This window comes from Felis catus, chromosome F2 (assembly GCF_018350175.1).
Source record: "Felis catus isolate Fca126 chromosome F2, F.catus_Fca126_mat1.0, whole genome shotgun sequence".
Lineage (NCBI taxonomy): Eukaryota > Metazoa > Chordata > Mammalia > Carnivora > Felidae > Felis > Felis catus.
The window spans coordinates 10,599,604-10,618,428 of record NC_058385.1 but is presented as its reverse complement, the minus strand read 5'-3'; the positions used below and the strand labels follow the sequence as shown (position 1 = coordinate 10,618,428).

At 42.1% G+C, this 18,825-nt stretch overlaps 1 protein-coding gene across 3 annotated transcripts in view; it reads left to right on the top strand.

Annotated features, from left to right (window-relative positions):
* TOX (thymocyte selection associated high mobility group box) overlaps positions 1 to 18,825 on the top strand; it is a 306,345-nt gene that overhangs the window by 140,556 nt on the left and 146,964 nt on the right. The window contains exons 1-2 of one of the 3 annotated variants that reach the window (XM_019822707.3): positions 16,193 to 16,219; positions 17,739 to 17,804. The exons of 1 other annotated variant lie outside the window; for it this stretch is intronic. In XM_019822707.3, coding sequence (XP_019678266.1) covers positions 16,202 to 16,219; positions 17,739 to 17,804 — 84 coding nt within the window. In that variant the 5' untranslated portion in view covers positions 16,193 to 16,201. Of the gene's footprint in view, positions 1 to 16,192; positions 16,220 to 17,738; positions 17,805 to 18,825 lie in introns of those variants that run through there. One more of the 3 variants, XM_023248541.2, reaches the window with a different exon arrangement.

Genomic DNA, 18,825 nt, shown 5'->3' with positions numbered 1-18,825 from the left:
TCAGTGAGGTAAGGAGAGTGAAAAAGGTATTAACAACGCTTTAATACCTAGAGGGTTGTTAAACTGAACTCAATTTTAAGAATTAGGGTTGCAGGAAACAGAAGGTTTAGGTGTAGGCTCAAGACGCATTGCAAATAGAAGAGTGATTTTTAGGCTTTTTCGAAATTCCCCTCCCAGTGCTGGGCAGATAATTAATAGCGATTTGTGGGCGCTGGGAGGACAGGCTAAGAAGTGGGTCAAAGGACACAGCAAATGCGATGCTGTACTCCTGTATTAAGAAGAGAAGGGAGGCGAAGGGGTCTAGCTCCATGGGGTTTTCTATTTCTTCCCTCCTGTTTCTCGTTTCTTACTCTCAGACTTTATAGTTCAGGAGCCTTATGCTATAGAGTAACCAAGACTGGATAGTCTTTCCTTTTTTTTTTAAACAGCTTTATTGTGGCATCATCCTTTACCATGAAATTCCCCTGAGCTAAATGGACAATTAAGTGATTTTTGTTAAATTTACGGAGTTGGGCAGCCATCCACAAAATCCAGTTTTCAGATATTGTTATCATCCCTACAAGATCCTTCATGGGTTTGACCAACCTTAATGATGAATTTAGTATAAGGATAATGGCTGCCTTATTCAGTGCTTACTATGACCTGAGCTGTATTTTAAGCAGTTCGTATGTACCCGCTCATTTAATCCTCATAATGACACGAGATAGGTACTACCCTTTCCCCATTTTACAGATAGAAAAACTGAGGCAGTGGCCACGTATATAGTAAGATGCAGAGCCAGCATTGAACTCAAGCATGTTGGCTCCAGAGTTGTTGATCTTAGCCCCCGTGCCATATTGCTTTTTAATATGTACTGACCATTTGAGAAGCCAGACAAAAATAGCCATAACTATCTGTGTTCTTTCTTTGTTTCACTTCACACCATCAGTATGGAGTGAGAAATACAGCTTTGATGCAAAAATATCCATACATTTACATACATTTCCCTTAAGTAGCTGATACTGGAAATATGAAAAATTATGAATAATTTTATATGGAACAGAATGAAGTTGGAGTCTTGGCAGTTATCTGGTTAACAAATTAGATCATTGAGACAAAAAAAATTCTGTTTGGTGGTTTAAAATATCCGGTGTAGCTGTCCACATTCATCAAATTAATAGGATAATTGCCAATTCTCTGCTCTACTTTGTTCTGTATCAACATAGCCTGAAACACAAAGGGAAGTTTTTGCCCAAATGATACAAATTTAGTCACTTGCAAACATTCCTGGTCACTAACCTAGAAAGACTGTTGGGGATACTTGGAAATATTCCCAGAAATTCAGTTTGAGGATGGAACAGCACACGAAGTATAATTGTGGTATTGCCTCTTTATGAAATCAACTACTGACATTTTAATCCATGTAAAAGCCTGTATCTACTTACAGATATTTCTGGAAAGATATCATGTCAAATGAGCAAAGCATTAAATAGGCATGTCATTTTCCATTAACCCTTCCCAAATGTTAATTTAAGAAAAATCCAATTAATACTCAGTGTGGTAAGGGCTGCAAGTAGGAGCTTAGACTAGAGGCTTTATTTTTAGCAACAGCACTTTTTGGAGGTAGATAGAGGCAGTACCGGCTGAAAAGAACCCTCTTAACTCTGATTGTGTAGACAAAAAAAAAAAATGTTTTAATGCCACCAATATAGTTCTTTTTCTTTCTGACACTGTGGTGGTTACATGTCATTACGCCTTTTTCGAAATCCACAGAACAGACACCACCGTGAGTGAGCCCTAATGTAAAGTATGGACTTTGGCTGATAATGATGTGTCAATGTAGGTTCATTGATTGTAACAAATGTACCACTGTGGTATGAGATGTCAATAGTGGGGGGGGGGGGGGGCTTGTACACCAGTGAGGATGGGGAATTTATGAGATTTCTGTAGTTTGCACTTAGTTTTTCTATGAACTCAAAATTGCCCTAAAAATTAGAGTTTATATTGGGGCGCCTGGGTGACTCAGTCCGTTAAGCATCCGACTTCGGCTCAGGTCATGATCTCACGGTTTGTGAGTTCAAGCCCCGCGTCGGGCTCTGTGCTGACAGCTCAGAGCCTGGAGCCTGCTTCGGATTCTGTGTCTCCCTCTCTTGACTCTCCCCCGTTCATGCTCTGTCTTTCTCTGTCTCAAAAATAAGTAAACATTAAAAAAAAGTTTTTTAAATAGAGTTTATAAATGTAAAAAATAGGCTATTTAAAAAAAAACGCATCTATTAATGTATACTTTTCTATTTAGGAATGAATAGTGTTTAAATACTTAAAAGCAAAAACCACCCCCCCACACACACACACACAAAATAAAAGCATTAGGTAGTTTATTTCCTCTAAGATTATCAGAGTATTTTGCATCCATATGCCTTGCTTTATTCATGAAAATTACTGAAACAGTTTGAGAGGTGGCCCCAGCAGCACAGAGAGTGTTCACCGTTTTCAAGGTGTGGAGGGGAACCCAGGCTAACCTTCCTCAGAGTCCTGCCTTTTGTAGATTTTTTTTTTCCTCCAAACACTTCTAATTTGCGATGTCTTCTGCTTCCACTAACACTGAAGTGGCCCTGGGTTCCCCTTCCCACTTTCATTTATCCACTGGGAAGATCGTCCACTTTGTGAATTGCTTGAGGCCGTCTAAAATCCCACAGACTTCCCTTAGCTGACCTACACATTCCTGAGACACCTCCCAGGGTGTCCAACCACCACATTCTACGCGAATGAAATTCATAGCATTATTAAACCAATTAAGGCACTATTAGAGAGATGAAAATGCTGTCCCCAGAATAGGAAATACATTCCAAATTCAGAGGACTTACTAATTAATTTTAGATGAGTTGCTCTTGTTCTTTTAGAAGATAATTTGATCGCAGACTCCCCTTCCTTAGAAAAATTGAAGACATAACTTGATAGTGTTTTAACAATATTTGGGGAAGATAGGGTTTGGTGAATAGTACCTACCCCAATTTTGTATATACATATTACATATTTATCTTTTGAAGACTAATATATGTGCCTCTTGGGTGGGGTGCCTAGGTGGCTCATTCGGTTGAGCATCTGACTTCGGCTCAAATCATGATCTCACAGTTTGTGGGTTCGAGCCCCGCATCAAGCTCTGTGCTCACAGCTCAGTGGAGCCTGGAGCCTGCTTCGGATTCTGTGCCTCCCTCTCTCTCTGCCTCAACCCACCTGCATTCTGTCTCTGTCTCTCTCAAAAATAAATAAACATTAAAAAAAATTATATGCCTCTTGGGTATCCAGGAAGACTTCTTAACAAATAGTAGACACCGTGAATGAGATCTATCCACTTGTCACTGCTATAAAGAATTGTCCTTTTTAGATGGATTAACATCGTGTGGAAATACTCATTGTCTTAACTGCACAAAATACGGCGTTGGAATCCCAGTTTCATTTATAAAGTTAATACTGCCATCTACTCAGAATACTAATGGTTTTAATGAAGATGTAACATCTTGCAAACAAATAATTAGTTTTGTGCATGAAAGGATAAATAGAATCTCAATGAACGAAATCACTGATTTTTCTCAGAGCTCTCAGGCTGCAACCATGTAGCAGTTTTTTATGTGTAGTTTGAAGAGTTTATTTTGTTATTCGGTAGTTACCCAGAGCAACTGTAACTCCAAAGTATATAATACAAAGTATATAATACAAAGTGTGTTTATGCTAAATTCATGGAGTTGTAAGCATGGGATGATGTTCTTTATTCTTGTTTTGAGCACCATACCCAAAACACCAGGAACAGTGCCATCAGACCTGTATGAGTTGGGTAAGTTCACTGCATTGAACAAATTATTTAGGCTATGTGTAAATGGTTTTTAAAATAGATGTATTAATTGATTTAGGATTTGAGCTACCTTTATTAGTTAAGTGAGTCATTTCATAGTTGATCTCATCTCATAGTTTCTCATGAAAATGGCCAAAACTTCAGGACACCTGGGTGGCTCAGTTGGTTAAGTGTCCGACTTCAGCTCAGGTCATGATCTCTCAGTTTTTGAGTTCGAGCCCCGCGTCAGGCTCTGTGCTGACACCTCAGAGCCTGGAGCCCACTTCGGATTCTGTGTCTCCCTCTCTCTCTGCCTCTCCCCTGCTCACGCTCTGCCTCTTTCTCTCAGAAATAAACATTAAAAAAAGAAAGAGAGAAAATGACCAAAACTTCAAACTCAACCCATTCTACACTAGAGTTTCTCTGAAACACGCTGTTCATACTGGACCCAGATAATTCTCTTCTAAGGGGGCTGTCCTGTGCATTATAGGACGTACAGAGGCACCCTCGCCCCTAGCTGCCAGTCGGGACAGCAAAGTGGGGGAAGGGAAGGAAAGAATCCCCCCCCCACACCCCGAGTTGAGAACCACTTCAATAGAAGATGTGGGTTGCATTGTATACCTATCATGGTATTATTAAATACGATGAGCACAGCTGGGGACAAGCAATTGAAAAAAACAAAATCAAAACAAAGCTTGAATCCAAAAAAGATCCAAGGAAACGCTAACAGCCATCTAAATAATGGAATTGCTTAAACTATATGGTTGATGTGGTTGGCATTACAGAAACCCTTTATTAAATGAACCTCACACCTTAAAGAATGTTGGACTGAAAATAATCTTCAGTGACTGCTAATGGATGAAATATAAAGATGAGGTATTGAGAAAATAGCAGATGCATGAAGCCTCATAAGCTCTCCTAAAAATGCGTTCCCACAAGCCCTTTCCATTTCAACAATCAGACAGTGTAAAAACGCACTGTTTTTTTAAAGAGTACAGCTTACAGTCTGCATACAGGTAGGAATGTGCGTGTTTTGAGAAACTACACTAGCTTTCGGAACCACTAATACAAACGTGCTATTACAAAGGCAAGTTTCGTTGCCCGAAAATGGGGTGCAGTGGGGGTATTGTAAATGATGGATTTTACATATTAGATGCGGGATATTTTCCTGTCCTGTGTCCAAAGAACTTCGTTGCCTAAAATTATGTGCAGCGGGCAATAGACACTATAATATAACTTGCTGAGGAAGGTCATGTTAGCTCTGAAGAAAAGGCAACATTGTTCTGCTTTTAAAATGAAACCCATCTTGGATAAGTTGATCTTGCTCCAATGTGTAGTTTCCATCCTACTCTGACTTCCATACATATTTAAATTATTTGTTTCAAGTTGAATATCTTAAGAAACCTTGAAGGGTCTCTTGGTGACAAGACCCATATTTAAAATATGTACATTTTGCTCAGAACTGTTCAGAAGGCATTTCAAACAAAAAAAAAAAAATTGAAAGGACTTCATAGAACGTTAATATTAATTTGCTTAATGGTTATAAAAATGTATTATTCCAGAGTTTTTCGTAGCAAATATGAAATGTGCAAAAGGAATTAATAATGTAAAGTTTCTTACAGGAAGTGAAACAATAGGTTGCACAGCAGTAGAGATTACATAATTTCTTTGATGTGAGCATTATAAGGAACATTAACTGATTACTGACACAGCCTAAGTATCTAGCTGAGTTATGCAACTGTTGAACCAGAACAGAGATTGTTATATAGTTCCATAAAATACAATGAGTGATTGTTATCTTGTGGCTAATTTAATGCTTAAAGCTAATAAGCTATGAAAAAGAAAATGTTATGGGAAGCCTGTATCATTCTATATCTTACTACTGTAAATTTAGGTTTAACATTGCGCTTGTTAATGCCCAAACCATCTGAAATCTCCATTTTAAGACCGTAAATTCACCTGAAGCAAGTTTAGCGAATGTGGTATAATGTAGTTTCCCACGACTGGGTAATATTTTCTCTGTAAATTAAGAGAGGCCTTCATTGTGCTTTGCACTTTCAGACAACTTCTCCTGCAATATTATGTGGCAGTTTTTAACATCGCTCCTCTACGTAATCGAAAACAACATAAATGAAAGCCAAATAAAGAACATTTCTGGAGAAGAATATTTTGTACACACACAGAGTAAATAAATGCGTACATATGTACAGAACATGTGTGTAGACACATATTTATGTACATATAGATATACACAGGATGCTCTACAAAGTTTTCATTTATTTGGTGATCGCGCTATTTTCTTTTGTCTGCTCCATTGCTTTCCTCTTATCTAATGTTTAAGGCGGGACTGTGCACTTACAAGTATAATGATTAACAAATAACATCTACATATCACTTTCTATGTTAAAGACTAATTTAGGGCACATTCAGCCTGATTTTGCACTGTTTTCTGCCTATCGATCTTTTCCGACGAATGACAGAAACAGTCCGTGAGGTGGAAATACCACAGTTTCCAGAATGTAGCACAGGGTTTATATATTTAGTACTTTTTAATTTATAATTCTTTTGGTATATCTCATTTGAATCTGAAAGAGCCACAGGGAGAACGTCAAATTCTTGTTCTCATTCCCAAGACCAGTCTGCTACGAAGTGTCTGAACCAGGACTCCTATCAGGATCTTATTTCAAACCCACTCCATGATGGAATCTCTCCTAAATTCTGTCCTATTTTGTCATACCTGCAAGGGAACAAGAGACCCTGAATTACTCACAAGCCACCTGGGGGGAAAGGAGAAATGGATTGCATTCTGTCTGCCAATCCAGTAGGCTTTTCATTAGCATGCTGGTGTAGATTTGGAGACGATTCAGAGAGCAAAATATTCACCAGCAACTTGACGTCAGCGTGAAAAAACAAACCAGCTCGATCTGGAGCCACATGGGCACAGTCTGCTTACTGGAACTGGGCTTGCCTACGTGGTACCACGAAGATTTGAACTATTATCTAAGATGTCATAAAATAACCTTCTTTTCAAATTCGTCCAACTAGAGTGAGTGAAGAAACTTTGGTCCCTGTAGAACAGGAAGAAATGGAAAAACTCGGGTGTGATCTGGTTCACAGCAGCTTTTGTCCAGTGACGCTGGGCGGCGCAGTTGTTTTCATGGATGGAAATTGATTTGGGAATGAAAGCACGTGGAATAAACACGACTGCAGAACAACGGAAGGGTGACATCCAAAATGATTTCAGTTCTCGCGATATTACATTGAATTTATTTAATCACTCATCATTGTTGTTTTGTAGATGCTAGGTGCTTGGCAGGTGCTAGGTGCTGGCGGCGTAGAAATAGGAAGCTCTCGGGGCGCCTGGGTGGCGCAGTCGGTTAAGCGTCCGACTTCAGCCAGGTCACGATCTCGCGGTCCGGGAGTTCGAGCCCCGCGTCGGGCTCTGGGCTGATGGCTCAGAGCCTGGAGCCTGTTTCCGATTCTGTGTCTCCCTCTCTCTCTGCCCCTCCCCCGTTCATGCTCTGTCTCTCTCTGTCCCAAAAATAAATAAACGTTTAAAAAAAAAAAAAGAAATAGGAAGCTCTCTGCTCTCAAAGCGCTCTCTCTAGTCCGGTGTAGAAGACAGGTCAGTGCCGTGACATAGAGGCTGCAGGAAAGCACCAGATGCCAGAGGGGAGTTAGGGAGGCACAGGGAAGGGACCCTAAGTCATCAGCGATTTTAGAGAAGGCTTACCTTCTGGTGGGAAGATGCTCTGTCCCTGGCACCGTCCACGCGTGTGCCTTTTGTTCAGTCATAGTTGTTCAGACCCTCCTTTCACTCCCAGAAGGGTTCCAGGTTGGTTGTGCAATTCCCTGACCATCGTATTACTGCTAGGAAAGCAGGGAGGGAAATAACAGGAAGTGGAACGTGGAAAGGTATTCGAAACAGAGGGGATGACGGAAAGAAGTAGAGGCAGGGATTTCTCGGCCATGCGGAAATCACGAAGCGACCATGGAACGTAGAGTGACCTAAGATACAGAACGGAATGAGGTTACAGGCGCTGAACTCTTGGCCTGGCCCAGGCACGGGCCCTTTAGACTGGACACAAGCCATAAACACCTACGGCTGTTCTCATCATGAAGGGCCTTGTGTTTGAAGCTAAGGAAGCTGAAATGTACTTGAAAACTTCAGAGGGAGTGAAGAATTTTAAGCAGTGGAGGAGGAGAAGGAAGACCCATTTAGTGTCCCGACACTGGCACGGTCTAGGGTATCACGCAGCAAAGAGAGACGTAAGGGACCCACTTTGAGGATCTGCTGGACGCGTGTGTTGTGCTCAGCACTTCGCCGTACGGGTATGGCCTTCGTGGCAGCCCCATGACAGGGCCACTGAGGCTCACGGAGGCCACGTCTTCCCAGGTTCACAGCCACGGCGTGGCAGAGATGGGTCCCAAACGCCGCTCTGGATCATTTGAGTCTGTGGTTTTCATCACACACCTTCTGCCTCTGCCAGCTGCCCTGGGTCCGTTAGCACTGACCTTGGAATGGAGTATGTACTTCTAGGCGATACCCACTGTCAGTAAGTGGGTATTGCCGCTGAAATCATAGAATAAAGCTTGCGGTCCTCATAGCCATTGAATTGGTTATGAGATTCATTAATTCTGCATTGACACCGGGATGCCTAGAACTTGCACGTTGGTCGAGTCTTTCCTTTTGCAAGGGTCTTCTTTTCCTTGAGCACACTTCTCCTGTTAGGGACTCTCCTGCCGTCAGGCAGAATGGAATTGAGGCTCTGCTCTGCTTCTTCCAAGGTACTTAATTGTTTAGGGCTCCCTGTACTGATAAAGGACACGAATACTGCCTGCCTCACAGGGTCGCTGTCAGGATCAAGTGAGTGAATACATGCGTGCACCTGTCACACAGGAAGCATACAGCTAATGTTAGCTGCCGTTACCGAGACTGGGGCCTGGCACCTAGTAGGTGCAACATGAGCCTCTGTTGAATGAATGCATGCATGAGTGAATGACTACCCACCACATTTTATCGGGGAATGTGTCGCTACCGTTGAATTTTAATGGAGCAAGAAGATCCCGTTGGAGGGTTTACCCACGTTGGTCATATTTTCTTCTCGCAACTTTTCGACAAAAGAGCATCCGGTGGTGCCGTTCCAGAAGGGGAAACAAAGGAGACCAATCACTTCTCACCAGGCAGGATAAATAAGGTTTTGAGTAGAAGCAGGCATGCTTTTTCCAGCAACAGGACTTGTACATTCGGCCCTGACGTGATTCTGGCAACACGTCATGCTATAAAAGGACGTGGTCAAAAGGGAGGATGAAGTGTTTGGGAGAATGCTACCAAAAAAAAAAAAAAAAGTGAAATGAGAGTGCAGGACGATCTAAGGAGCGTAGTTTGAACTACTGTAAATTTTGTTTAACGTTTATTTATTTTTGAGAGAGATAGAGACAGAGCATGAGCAGGGGAGGAGCAGAGACGAGACACAGAATCCAAAGCAGGCTCCAGGCTCCGAGCTGTCAGCACAGAGCCCGACGCGGGGCTCGAACTCATGAACCGTGAGATCATGACCTGAGCCGAAGTCGGACGCTTCACCGACTGAGCCACCCAGGCTACTATAAACATGAAAACAATAAAAGAAGCTTTGGCATGGAGACCCTCTATGCCTTGGGAAGGGGACATCTTATGCATGAAGCCTTAAGCTAAAGCAGGGAAAAATTATGCCCTAAGCTTTAGAAAAGTGTGGATAAGTCAGCGGGGAAAGTCACATGAGATCACAGATTAAATATCAAAGGAGGTTATGCCAAAATAGATGTAACTAAATAGTATTTGAAGATGTTAAAGAGAATTTAAAAATTATACTCCTTTTGATGCAACGAATGGAATGACCTCCCAAGTTCCTTAAAATGAAAGATACACGCCAGATACAGCTTTGCTTCCTTTCACCATGGGCGAACCCGTTCTCAAAAACTTGGAGGATTTGATCCAGCTTTTAGAAATGCCATCGTGTTTCTGTTTGGAAAACAGAAACTCTCGGGAGCGTCAAGAAAATCAATGTCAAACCTGATGTCAAAAAGAAAATGGAGTGGATATGAACTGAACTTCTCATATTTCTAATTGGTCAGGTTTGCCCTGAAGATACCAAAATACATTTCAACACCTGTCCTACCCTTAGGAGATTTTCATTACCAAAAGTCTATTCCTGTAACATCATTGTTCTATTTTGCCACAATGTTATTTCCTGAGTAATAATAATAGGGAAGTGAGATTCTCCATCTTAATAATTCTGTACCTTCCTATTTATATTTTTATTTGGTACTGTCACTTTTAATTTCAAAATTATTCAATAATTGTTTGTCCTCAAATCTTTTTTGAGAAGTTTTCATCCCACTCAGTTGTCACTTACTTCTCTGTTAATCTTTTTTTTTTTTTTTTTATAAATCTGTCATTCAAGTGTCATAACTTTATCAGTGCTCTGAATTTATACTAGTCTCTTCCAACTCTCCTTGCTTTGAGCTTCCCAGAACAGGTGCAGGATTAGGTACTGTGGGAAACGAGGTGAGAGCTGAAATGATGTGGAAATCAGTGAGCTTAGGGAAGAATTGCCAGCAAGTTTGAATGTACTTCTCAAATTGTTCTCTTACTGCATGGATTCAGAAAAATTTGTCTAAAGCCTGACAAGTCAAAGGAACGTTCTGAACCAATCATTTGAAACTACACCAGTTTCAACTCTAGTTTTACGGCTTTGTGCTTTATAGAAATTCAGAAATTGCTTGGGAATTCATTTCAAAAACAGTATTCCTACCTGGAATCAGAAATCATCGTTCCTAATTTTCTCCTATCAGCCACCTTGTGGAGGGAGGCCTTTTAGTAAAAACCAGAGATGTGTATCAGGCATGTTTTCAGTTGGTTGAACTTCTTTCCATTAAACTCATCAGAATGGACCTGGATTGATACTTAAGCTTTTATCCACACATTCTTTGCTTTCTTAAATAATGCATTAAGGAAAGTGTATTGCATTGTGTTGAAAGTTTGGGGTTAAGGAAGGTGTCTAGAAACTCGCATTTTTTTCTTTCAAACGGAGTGACGCTCTCATGATACAGGTCAACCTTTGTTCTTCTTGTTAGGACTGTTTCATAAGATTGTTTCTGTCTTTGCACAGGGATTGAAAATAGAATTAGTGATTCTCAAATAAGCTGTAAGGAAAGCAGAACAAAGATAGGATCAGGCTAGCGGAGCACTGCACCTGAGCGCACTGTCCTACTGAGTACGACGGGCCACCGTCTTCGTCCCAGCTGCCCAGAAAGCAGAGCCTGTGCTGGGGGGGGGGGGGGGGGGGTTGCGGTGCGAACACCAGCACTGGGAGTACAAGCCCAGGGAGACACGAGTGAAGGGGAAAGGAAGCAAGACAGAAGTCAAGGAGGCGGGGCTCGCAAACCATGAGACACACATTCCCAAGATGTTGTAGCTTCGCAACTAATCACTGCTGGCTGCTGGGCATGAGGGACTTCTCTAAAGAGGCCACAGGGAATGCCATGGGGCGGTGGTCTCCACTGGGGCCAGTTTCCCACGCACACTGGGGATACGTTATCCGGCCAGCTGCACAGACTCTTGGAAAGCAGAACTACTTTGGCTCCAGCCCAGGTGCAGAGCCACTTATGTAAGTTGGTGCCAGGCTTGGGGCACCTCAGCCTCTAGCCCTGGTGGCAGCAGAGGTGATATGGCTGAGGGCTTCATGACTCTGGTGTCAGCCATTCCCGAGAGCAGAGTCCAGGGGCCAAGGCCTGAGGGTCAGGCAGCTCCTGTCTGTCAGGACTGGATCCATCACGGACAAGTTACTTAACTCCTTTGTGTCTCTCTTTTGTCATCTGTAAACTGGGAGTCATAATAGTCACCATAATACGAGATAATTACAAAAACTAAACACTTGATGCCTCTGATGTGATTAGAAAGTGCCTGCAAAGGTTAAAAATAGCTTGAGCCATGATGGCATCGTTATGTGAAGTATGGAGCCCATACTTACATGGACATACAGTGTTCGAGCGAGTTACAAGTTTATGCATAACATCAGTATTGAAAATTTCAGCTACCAAAAGTAACAAAAGAGACATGGTGTATAAAACTTCCTCCGGATAAATCTATCACTGGGACAAAAACGAGATCTAAATTCACTTCCAACAGCCAAGCTCCAGAGTCTAAGTTCTGGGCACAGTATTTTACTTGTGGGTATAGGAGCCTCTCTCCCAGCCTCCAGTGGCCCAGTCTTCCCAGTGGCCTCGCTATGCCCAGATCCTATTTCCTGTCCATGCCTTTCAGATCTGCAGCAGAGTGTTGACCACTCAAGTTCAAGGGACGGGAGGCTGACGGAAAGGGGTTTCTCTTTCCTGTCTCAGCTCTGTGCGCTCTCGGGCTCTCAGGCTCGTCCATTCGGAGCACCAACGAACGGAGCAACTCTGCTTTCTTTCCGTGGGGTGTTGCCAGCCCGTGCTCTGCTGGTCTCCCTTCTTTTCGGTATCAGCCACTTTTCCGGCCCTTGTGCTCAGTCGGTTTCATTCAGCCTGGCTCTGCATGGAGGCATGTTGCTTTAGACTATCTCGCATCAACACAGCCAGCCTTGAAGCTAGAAGCTAGATAAACACAGATTCCCTCTCCAGTGTCTCCTGACCTTCTTCCTTGAGGATGAGAGGATGTGTAGTAAGTGTAGGAGTTTGCCTGGCTCTGTTTTCGTTGGATGCATTCTTGCCATGCGTGGGAACAGCAGAGGTAACTATATGCTCATGTGTCCGTTATCGCCCTTCCCATTAGCTTTGCTTCCATGAAACAACAAAAGTCATTGACTTCACTGCCCAAACCGTTATTTCTTTCATTATAAAGCAAGCAGGGAAAAGAGGACTTCTAATCTTCTGTTGAGTCAAGCAACACAGAAATAGATATTTTATTTTGAGGATATTACCCCGTCTTACGATTTATTATAATGCATCTTCTAAGAAATGTCAAATTAACTCTCTGCTATAAGCATTTCTACTTTTAGCTCTTTAAAAAAAAAAAAAAAACAGAGTATCAAATATTCCCTCAGAAAACACCCAGAGATGTAAGGTTTTCCCTTTTATAGGCGATACAATGTGGTACTGTTTCATGAATTCCATGAGGTTCTCCACCTCCCCCCCCCCCCCACCCAGCAGCAGTTTTCTCGGTTTCCTCTAATGGTTTCCCTAAAAAGATCCTGTTTCCTTTACCAGTGCCAACGACTGATTTATAGTTCACATGCTGCCTTTGATTTTTCTGGTTTTAGTGGTTTGGGTCATCTACTATTGCCCAGTTTTGCTCATCATTTACTATGTTCAGGCAATGTTGGATGTCTGCTTTCAGCTTTTAAATAGAAGAAATAATAACTACCTCGTTTGAAAAGCTCTTTGGGATTATGGGTTTGGTTAATATCCTCTAAAAACAATTTCAAAAAACTGTAGTAGAAGATTATAAATGACTTTTTATGTGATTGCATCCCCTGGTGCTTTGAAATAAAAACACAATAAAGAGTATAAAAGCACTTGGTCAGAAAGGCTAATCCTGAGTTGATGTCATTTACATTTAGATTTAAATAAGTCAGCCTATTTATTCTTTCCAACTTTGCTTCAGGTTTTAAATTGAGAATCCGTGGAAATTAAAAGTCCTACCTAGTTTGCTCAGATATATTTTGAAAAGTTCTAATGCCTGAATTCAGTTGGCTTCTAAGCATAATAACTGTGATAAACATAAGGAGTGAGGAAATGTAACTAGTTATTTTTAATGAAACAATGTTATTGTAACAATTATTAATAATGTTCATCTACTGTGTGGTCCAGGTAACGTAAAGCAAGGTCACTGATGTAATAACACACACTGTGCCTTCGAGATCATGGAGTATGCAAATAAGCCATATACAACTACAATAGTCATAGAGTCTGATCCCCCATTTTTATGCGTGATGGAGTATAAAGGAGCATGTCATAGTGGAAGACTCTTCCATTAGGAATCCAGACCTTGATTCTGGTTCCAGATGAACCATGTGACCAATAGAAAGGCAGTTTCTCCAATCAGGATGCCTTCAGGGATCTTTCCAAGGCCAGAATTCTAGGGCTGTATGCACTATAATTCCACTTCAGATGGCGAGTGGACGGACATGTGCCCACTACACGAGAGGACGCCCTCTAAGAATGGTGCATCTGCAGAAGGCCTATTGAGATTCCTGGAACCAGCTCCTGAATAGGATGTGGGTGGGTGGGGGCTGTGAACAGTACACGGATGACCTTAACCTGATGGGGTGTGCATGGACAGGGGGCGGAGTGGGAGGGAGGATGGGATCATGGCTTACTGTTCTTCCTGTGCCCAAGAGTGGGTCCAACCGCAAGGAGAATGGCTAAGCATGTTCCGACACACATACGTATTTGTTTGGCAACTCAAAATTCTTCAGAAAGAGGGCATCGACTCATTTATAGCCAGGTCTCTTGATTCTCGGGCAATCTCTATGTTTTTGAATTCTACAAAACTCTTGAGGAAGAACTACAGCTAGCGTTTGAGTAATGGGCTTCTAGCTACTTCTGTACGTTTTTTTAAGGGCTTCTGCTCCTAAAGTAACCAGTTTTAAGCCACTGCAGAACTATGAGCTGACCCCATTCCAAAGCCTTGAAACCGTTCTCTAAAAGCTAAATCTTATTTCTCTTGTCAAGGGATCACCTCCTCTAGGGAAATGAGGGGTGTAAGAAAGTACCATGGGTGTAAGAAATATTTCAGCAGTGAAAAGGGAAGAAAGGTGTTCTGGACAAAGAGGTGTGAACGTGTGTGGGACACAGTGAGGCACAGGGAATGGATGCAGTGAGTCCAGAGACTCTGAGGGCAAAATCAACATGGCTTCTGTTCGCCTGGAAAGCAAGCATACCATGAAATAGATGTCATCCCTTCATGCATTTTTACCTTGCGAGTCCTCTAAAAATAAGCCTTCAGAGCCTTTCAGTTAGGGTTCACCGGCAAAACAGAACCAACAGAATGTGTGATTTATTATAAGAAATTGTCCCAATCCAAAACTATAGCGGGGAGGCTGGAAAGGAGAGCCAATGGCACAGTTTCAGTCCCAAAGCTGGTAGGCTTAAGACCCAAGGAGAACGGATGTTTCCATTCAAGTCTGACAGCAGGAAAAGATGGTTGGTCCAGTTCTGTCAGCCAGGTGGGAGGAACTTCCTCTTACTCTGCGGAGGGTCAGCCTTTCTGTGCCTTTCAACTGATTGGATGAGGCCCACCTGCGAGAGGGAGGGTGCTCTTCTTCACACATTCTACCAATCCACTCATCCAATTAACATGGGTTAATGTCACCCAAAAGTACCCTCCTGGACGTACCTGGAATAATATTTGACCGAGTGTCTGGGCACCCTGTGGCCCAGTCACGCTGGCACAAAATAAACCACCGTCATACCACCTCTCGGCATTGTAAGGGTTACTTATAAACATCTGAAGATATTCCACCAGCCTGATCCCTATACTGGCAGCTCACTGTGCCTCTTGTGTTTTTGGAAGTCTCACAATGCCACAGAAATTCCGGACCGTGTCTCAACGTGGACATGTTGCCAACGCTCTGCTTTGATATGGACACTATTTTCAGGATCGATAGTAACTCATTAGAATTCACAACAATTTCTATGTTCTGGTGGTTAAGTGCATGTGCTAGAAAGCCTGGCTTTGAGTTCCAGCCCTTGCCTCTTAAGAGCTCTGTGACCTTGGGCATCAAGCTTAAATCCTCTGTGCCTTTGTGTCTCCTTTTGTAAGGTGTGTGTAATAATAATACCCAACTCGTGGGTTGTTGTGGTGATGGAATCCGTTAATGCGTGTGAAGCTACAGGCAGGTTATGGGGGCATGGAATGTACTCCAAAAAATAGTTATCCCCACAGTCACATACCTTTTGTTGTAAAATGCTGTTTCAGCCTTGGCTCAGTGTTGCTTAAGCGTTGGTACTTTTTGAGGAAAGAGTCCTTATCAAGAGCAGTAACGTTGAATACACTCAATTAGCATACGCTTTGGATAGACTAAAACCAAAACTTCAAAGCCTTCGTTGGCTTGAGGACGACACCAGATTTAGAAAATGAGTTAGAGAAGATGAAATAGAAAGTAACACATTTATAGAATATGCATAGGCTGTGGAGTATTTGATGCACTTCACTACTTCTGTGCAGTTTAGTTTGTTATAGTCAGAGAAACTGTCCATATTTTAAATGGTTCTTTGGCATCTTCACATAAAAAACATTTGCAAACAAACCAACAGTGGGTGGGGGTGAAATGCCGAATGATGCTTTTTGTCGGGGCCTGAGTTGTTAGCAGAAACAGGTGGATTGATTCGGGCTAGACTATCTTTGGGTTGAAGGCATTCACCTGACTGATGGAAATGCAACCTTGGGTAAGTCACTTGGACTCAGGGCTCCTGAGCCAGATGACAAAGTCACCAAATGTCTCGCTAGTCTTTTCTCAGTGTGCTATTTCTGACCTGTCCTAACAACCACATCATTCAGTAAGTGATTTCGTATCTGTTTAGATAAGTTTGTTCACATAACATGAAATATATTTTCAGGGTGATGTGTGAGGAGAGCCTTTGGTTCCTTGAACTCAACCTCGTGAGTGTTTCGCTGTCTGTAGGGAGGTCTTTCCTTGCCGATGTGAATCTTCAGGGCACCTAGTGCCCTAGAGTACGGTTCGGGGTCTTTGGCGTGTTCCAGTGTTTGTACGACCCTCTGGATGCTGCTGGCAGCTCATTGATGGTGGAATGCGATGTCTGTAACACGGTTTTCTCTTTCTTGATGATCTATAAAATGTGCCCATATTACCGTGTACTTGCACCTCCATCAATACCATTATTCTGTCTTCACAAGTAATTTTTCAGATTGAGACTTGAAAAGTTCCCATGTCTGAAATTAGTCTGGCAAGGAGAGCGTATTCAGAGTCAGCTCTTTGAAGCTGGCTGTATTAGCCCACTTGATTATTTCCTAGGGGAAATTCTTCTTCTAACTAAAAAAAGGAATGCTTTGCCCATTTATCAAATGACTGAAGATAGCTGGGGATTAAGTCTGAATGGAATGATTACTGCCTTCGAAAACCCAAATAATGAAAAGTATGTTGTTGTTATGTCACTGTTGCCTGAACTGTTCGACGGTCCTGCAGTTTGTACTACCCCATGAATTTCCCCCTCCCTTCTTGTTCCTACCTCGTAAATTTGTGTATGAATTTCTATGCCTTCGTAATACTTACATGAAGCCTCGATCTCTGCAAGACTTTAGAGAGGAATGTTTGCACCATGGAGCTTGTACATGTTCACGGTGACTCACGGTCGTTATCATTCTCAGCCATGCCTGTGGTGCCACGTGCTCTTTGTAAATATCATAAAGGTAAAAATGTTCATCATCAGGCGATTGGGATGAAGCGAGGTTGGGTCTATTCTGAAAACTCTGCCCTTTCGCGCTTTTGAGAGCTAGACTCCGAACGCCCTGAGCTGTGTGCCTCGGTGTACTTCCCATTATGCTTCTCTCCCAGAAATCAGGCCGTTCGTTTAATACTTCATCACGACCGAACTGCAGTACGTAGACATGGTGTGCAAAATGAGCCATTTTTGTTTTAAAACAGATTGCAGATGAAAGGAAACCATTCATTGCTTGCTTGCTTGCTGTAATTACTAGAGCGCTAATTACTCCAAATCACTGACATCCAGGGTCAGGAAGGATGACAACAGAAACATCAAAGAAAAGACGTGTCTCACTGGCGATGACAGATTTTCCGTATTCCCAACCACACTGTTGGTTTTTCGTTGTTTTTTTTTTTTTTTATGGCTACTGTTTTCCAGTTTGATGGTGAAAACAACAACAACAACAACAACAAACATGCACACAGTCAAGATTGCTGAATGTTTACTATTGTTTCATTCGCAGTTTGACGGTGAGAACATGTATATGAGCATGACAGAGCCGAGCCAGGACTATATGCCAGCCAGCCAGGTGGGTTAATTAATCTTCTCTGCCTTGTTTCAAATTGTAATTAAACAAATTCAAAGAGTTGCCTTGCAAATGAGTAGCGCTATCAGTAACTGCCGCAATCAGGAATAATCATAATTTATAAACAAAGCATTTAAGCCTTGTTTCCAGTTAATGAGATAGAGCTGATAAAACACGGGAGTTGGCATTTGTTGAAAGATACTACCTTGTTTCCTCTCCAGAATGGCAAGCAGCTGTTTTGCCAGCATGATCTTTCCTAAACAGTTGTTTTACCTTTAGGAAATAAAGTCTTTACAGGTGCAGGTTATTTGTGCTTCTGACGATAGACGAGTTAATCATTATAAGCTGCACATGTCACGAATCGCTTTCATTATCAACTGTTGGGGCAGTTGTCAATACAGGGCTACCTTTCTAACCAAAATCACATGGCCCGTGAGCACTGTATGGCGGCCTTCAGACCCTACCAGGTCGGGTAGCTTTTTTTTTTTGCCCAAATGCACGATGTGATTGAAATCTTTCGAGAGCGCGTTTGTAGCCATTTCGCTAGGAATGGTTGACAAGGTATTTAACCGTGAAAAGTGACGACAGAAGTCCAATGAAAACGTAAACGGTTACATTTATAAAAGTAAATTCTGGGCTCTTTATTTTTAGACACTTAAAGACCAGGCCCTTTAATCCAGTGAGGACATTTAAAGCCAAATTGTAACTGCCCCAAAGTGCGAGCATAACATAATGTGTAATAACAGTGTAAACAAAAATAAATGAATCAATGAAAATAAAGGAGAATTCATAGGAGCATTTTGTAGACTTGAACTTTTTTTTTTTTCCTGGAAGAGCAGCAAAAACCATGGCAGTTTGAAGTTTCATGTATCAGTAACTGTGGTGTAAACCCTAGCACCGGAGTTTTCAATGCCTGCAAAGCTGTCCAAAGGGATTTGATAACGGGGATGGGTGGGGGAAACAGAGAACAAAAATAAAACTTGGATTTTTCTTCATGCTGCTTGTCACTGAATTAATCTAATGT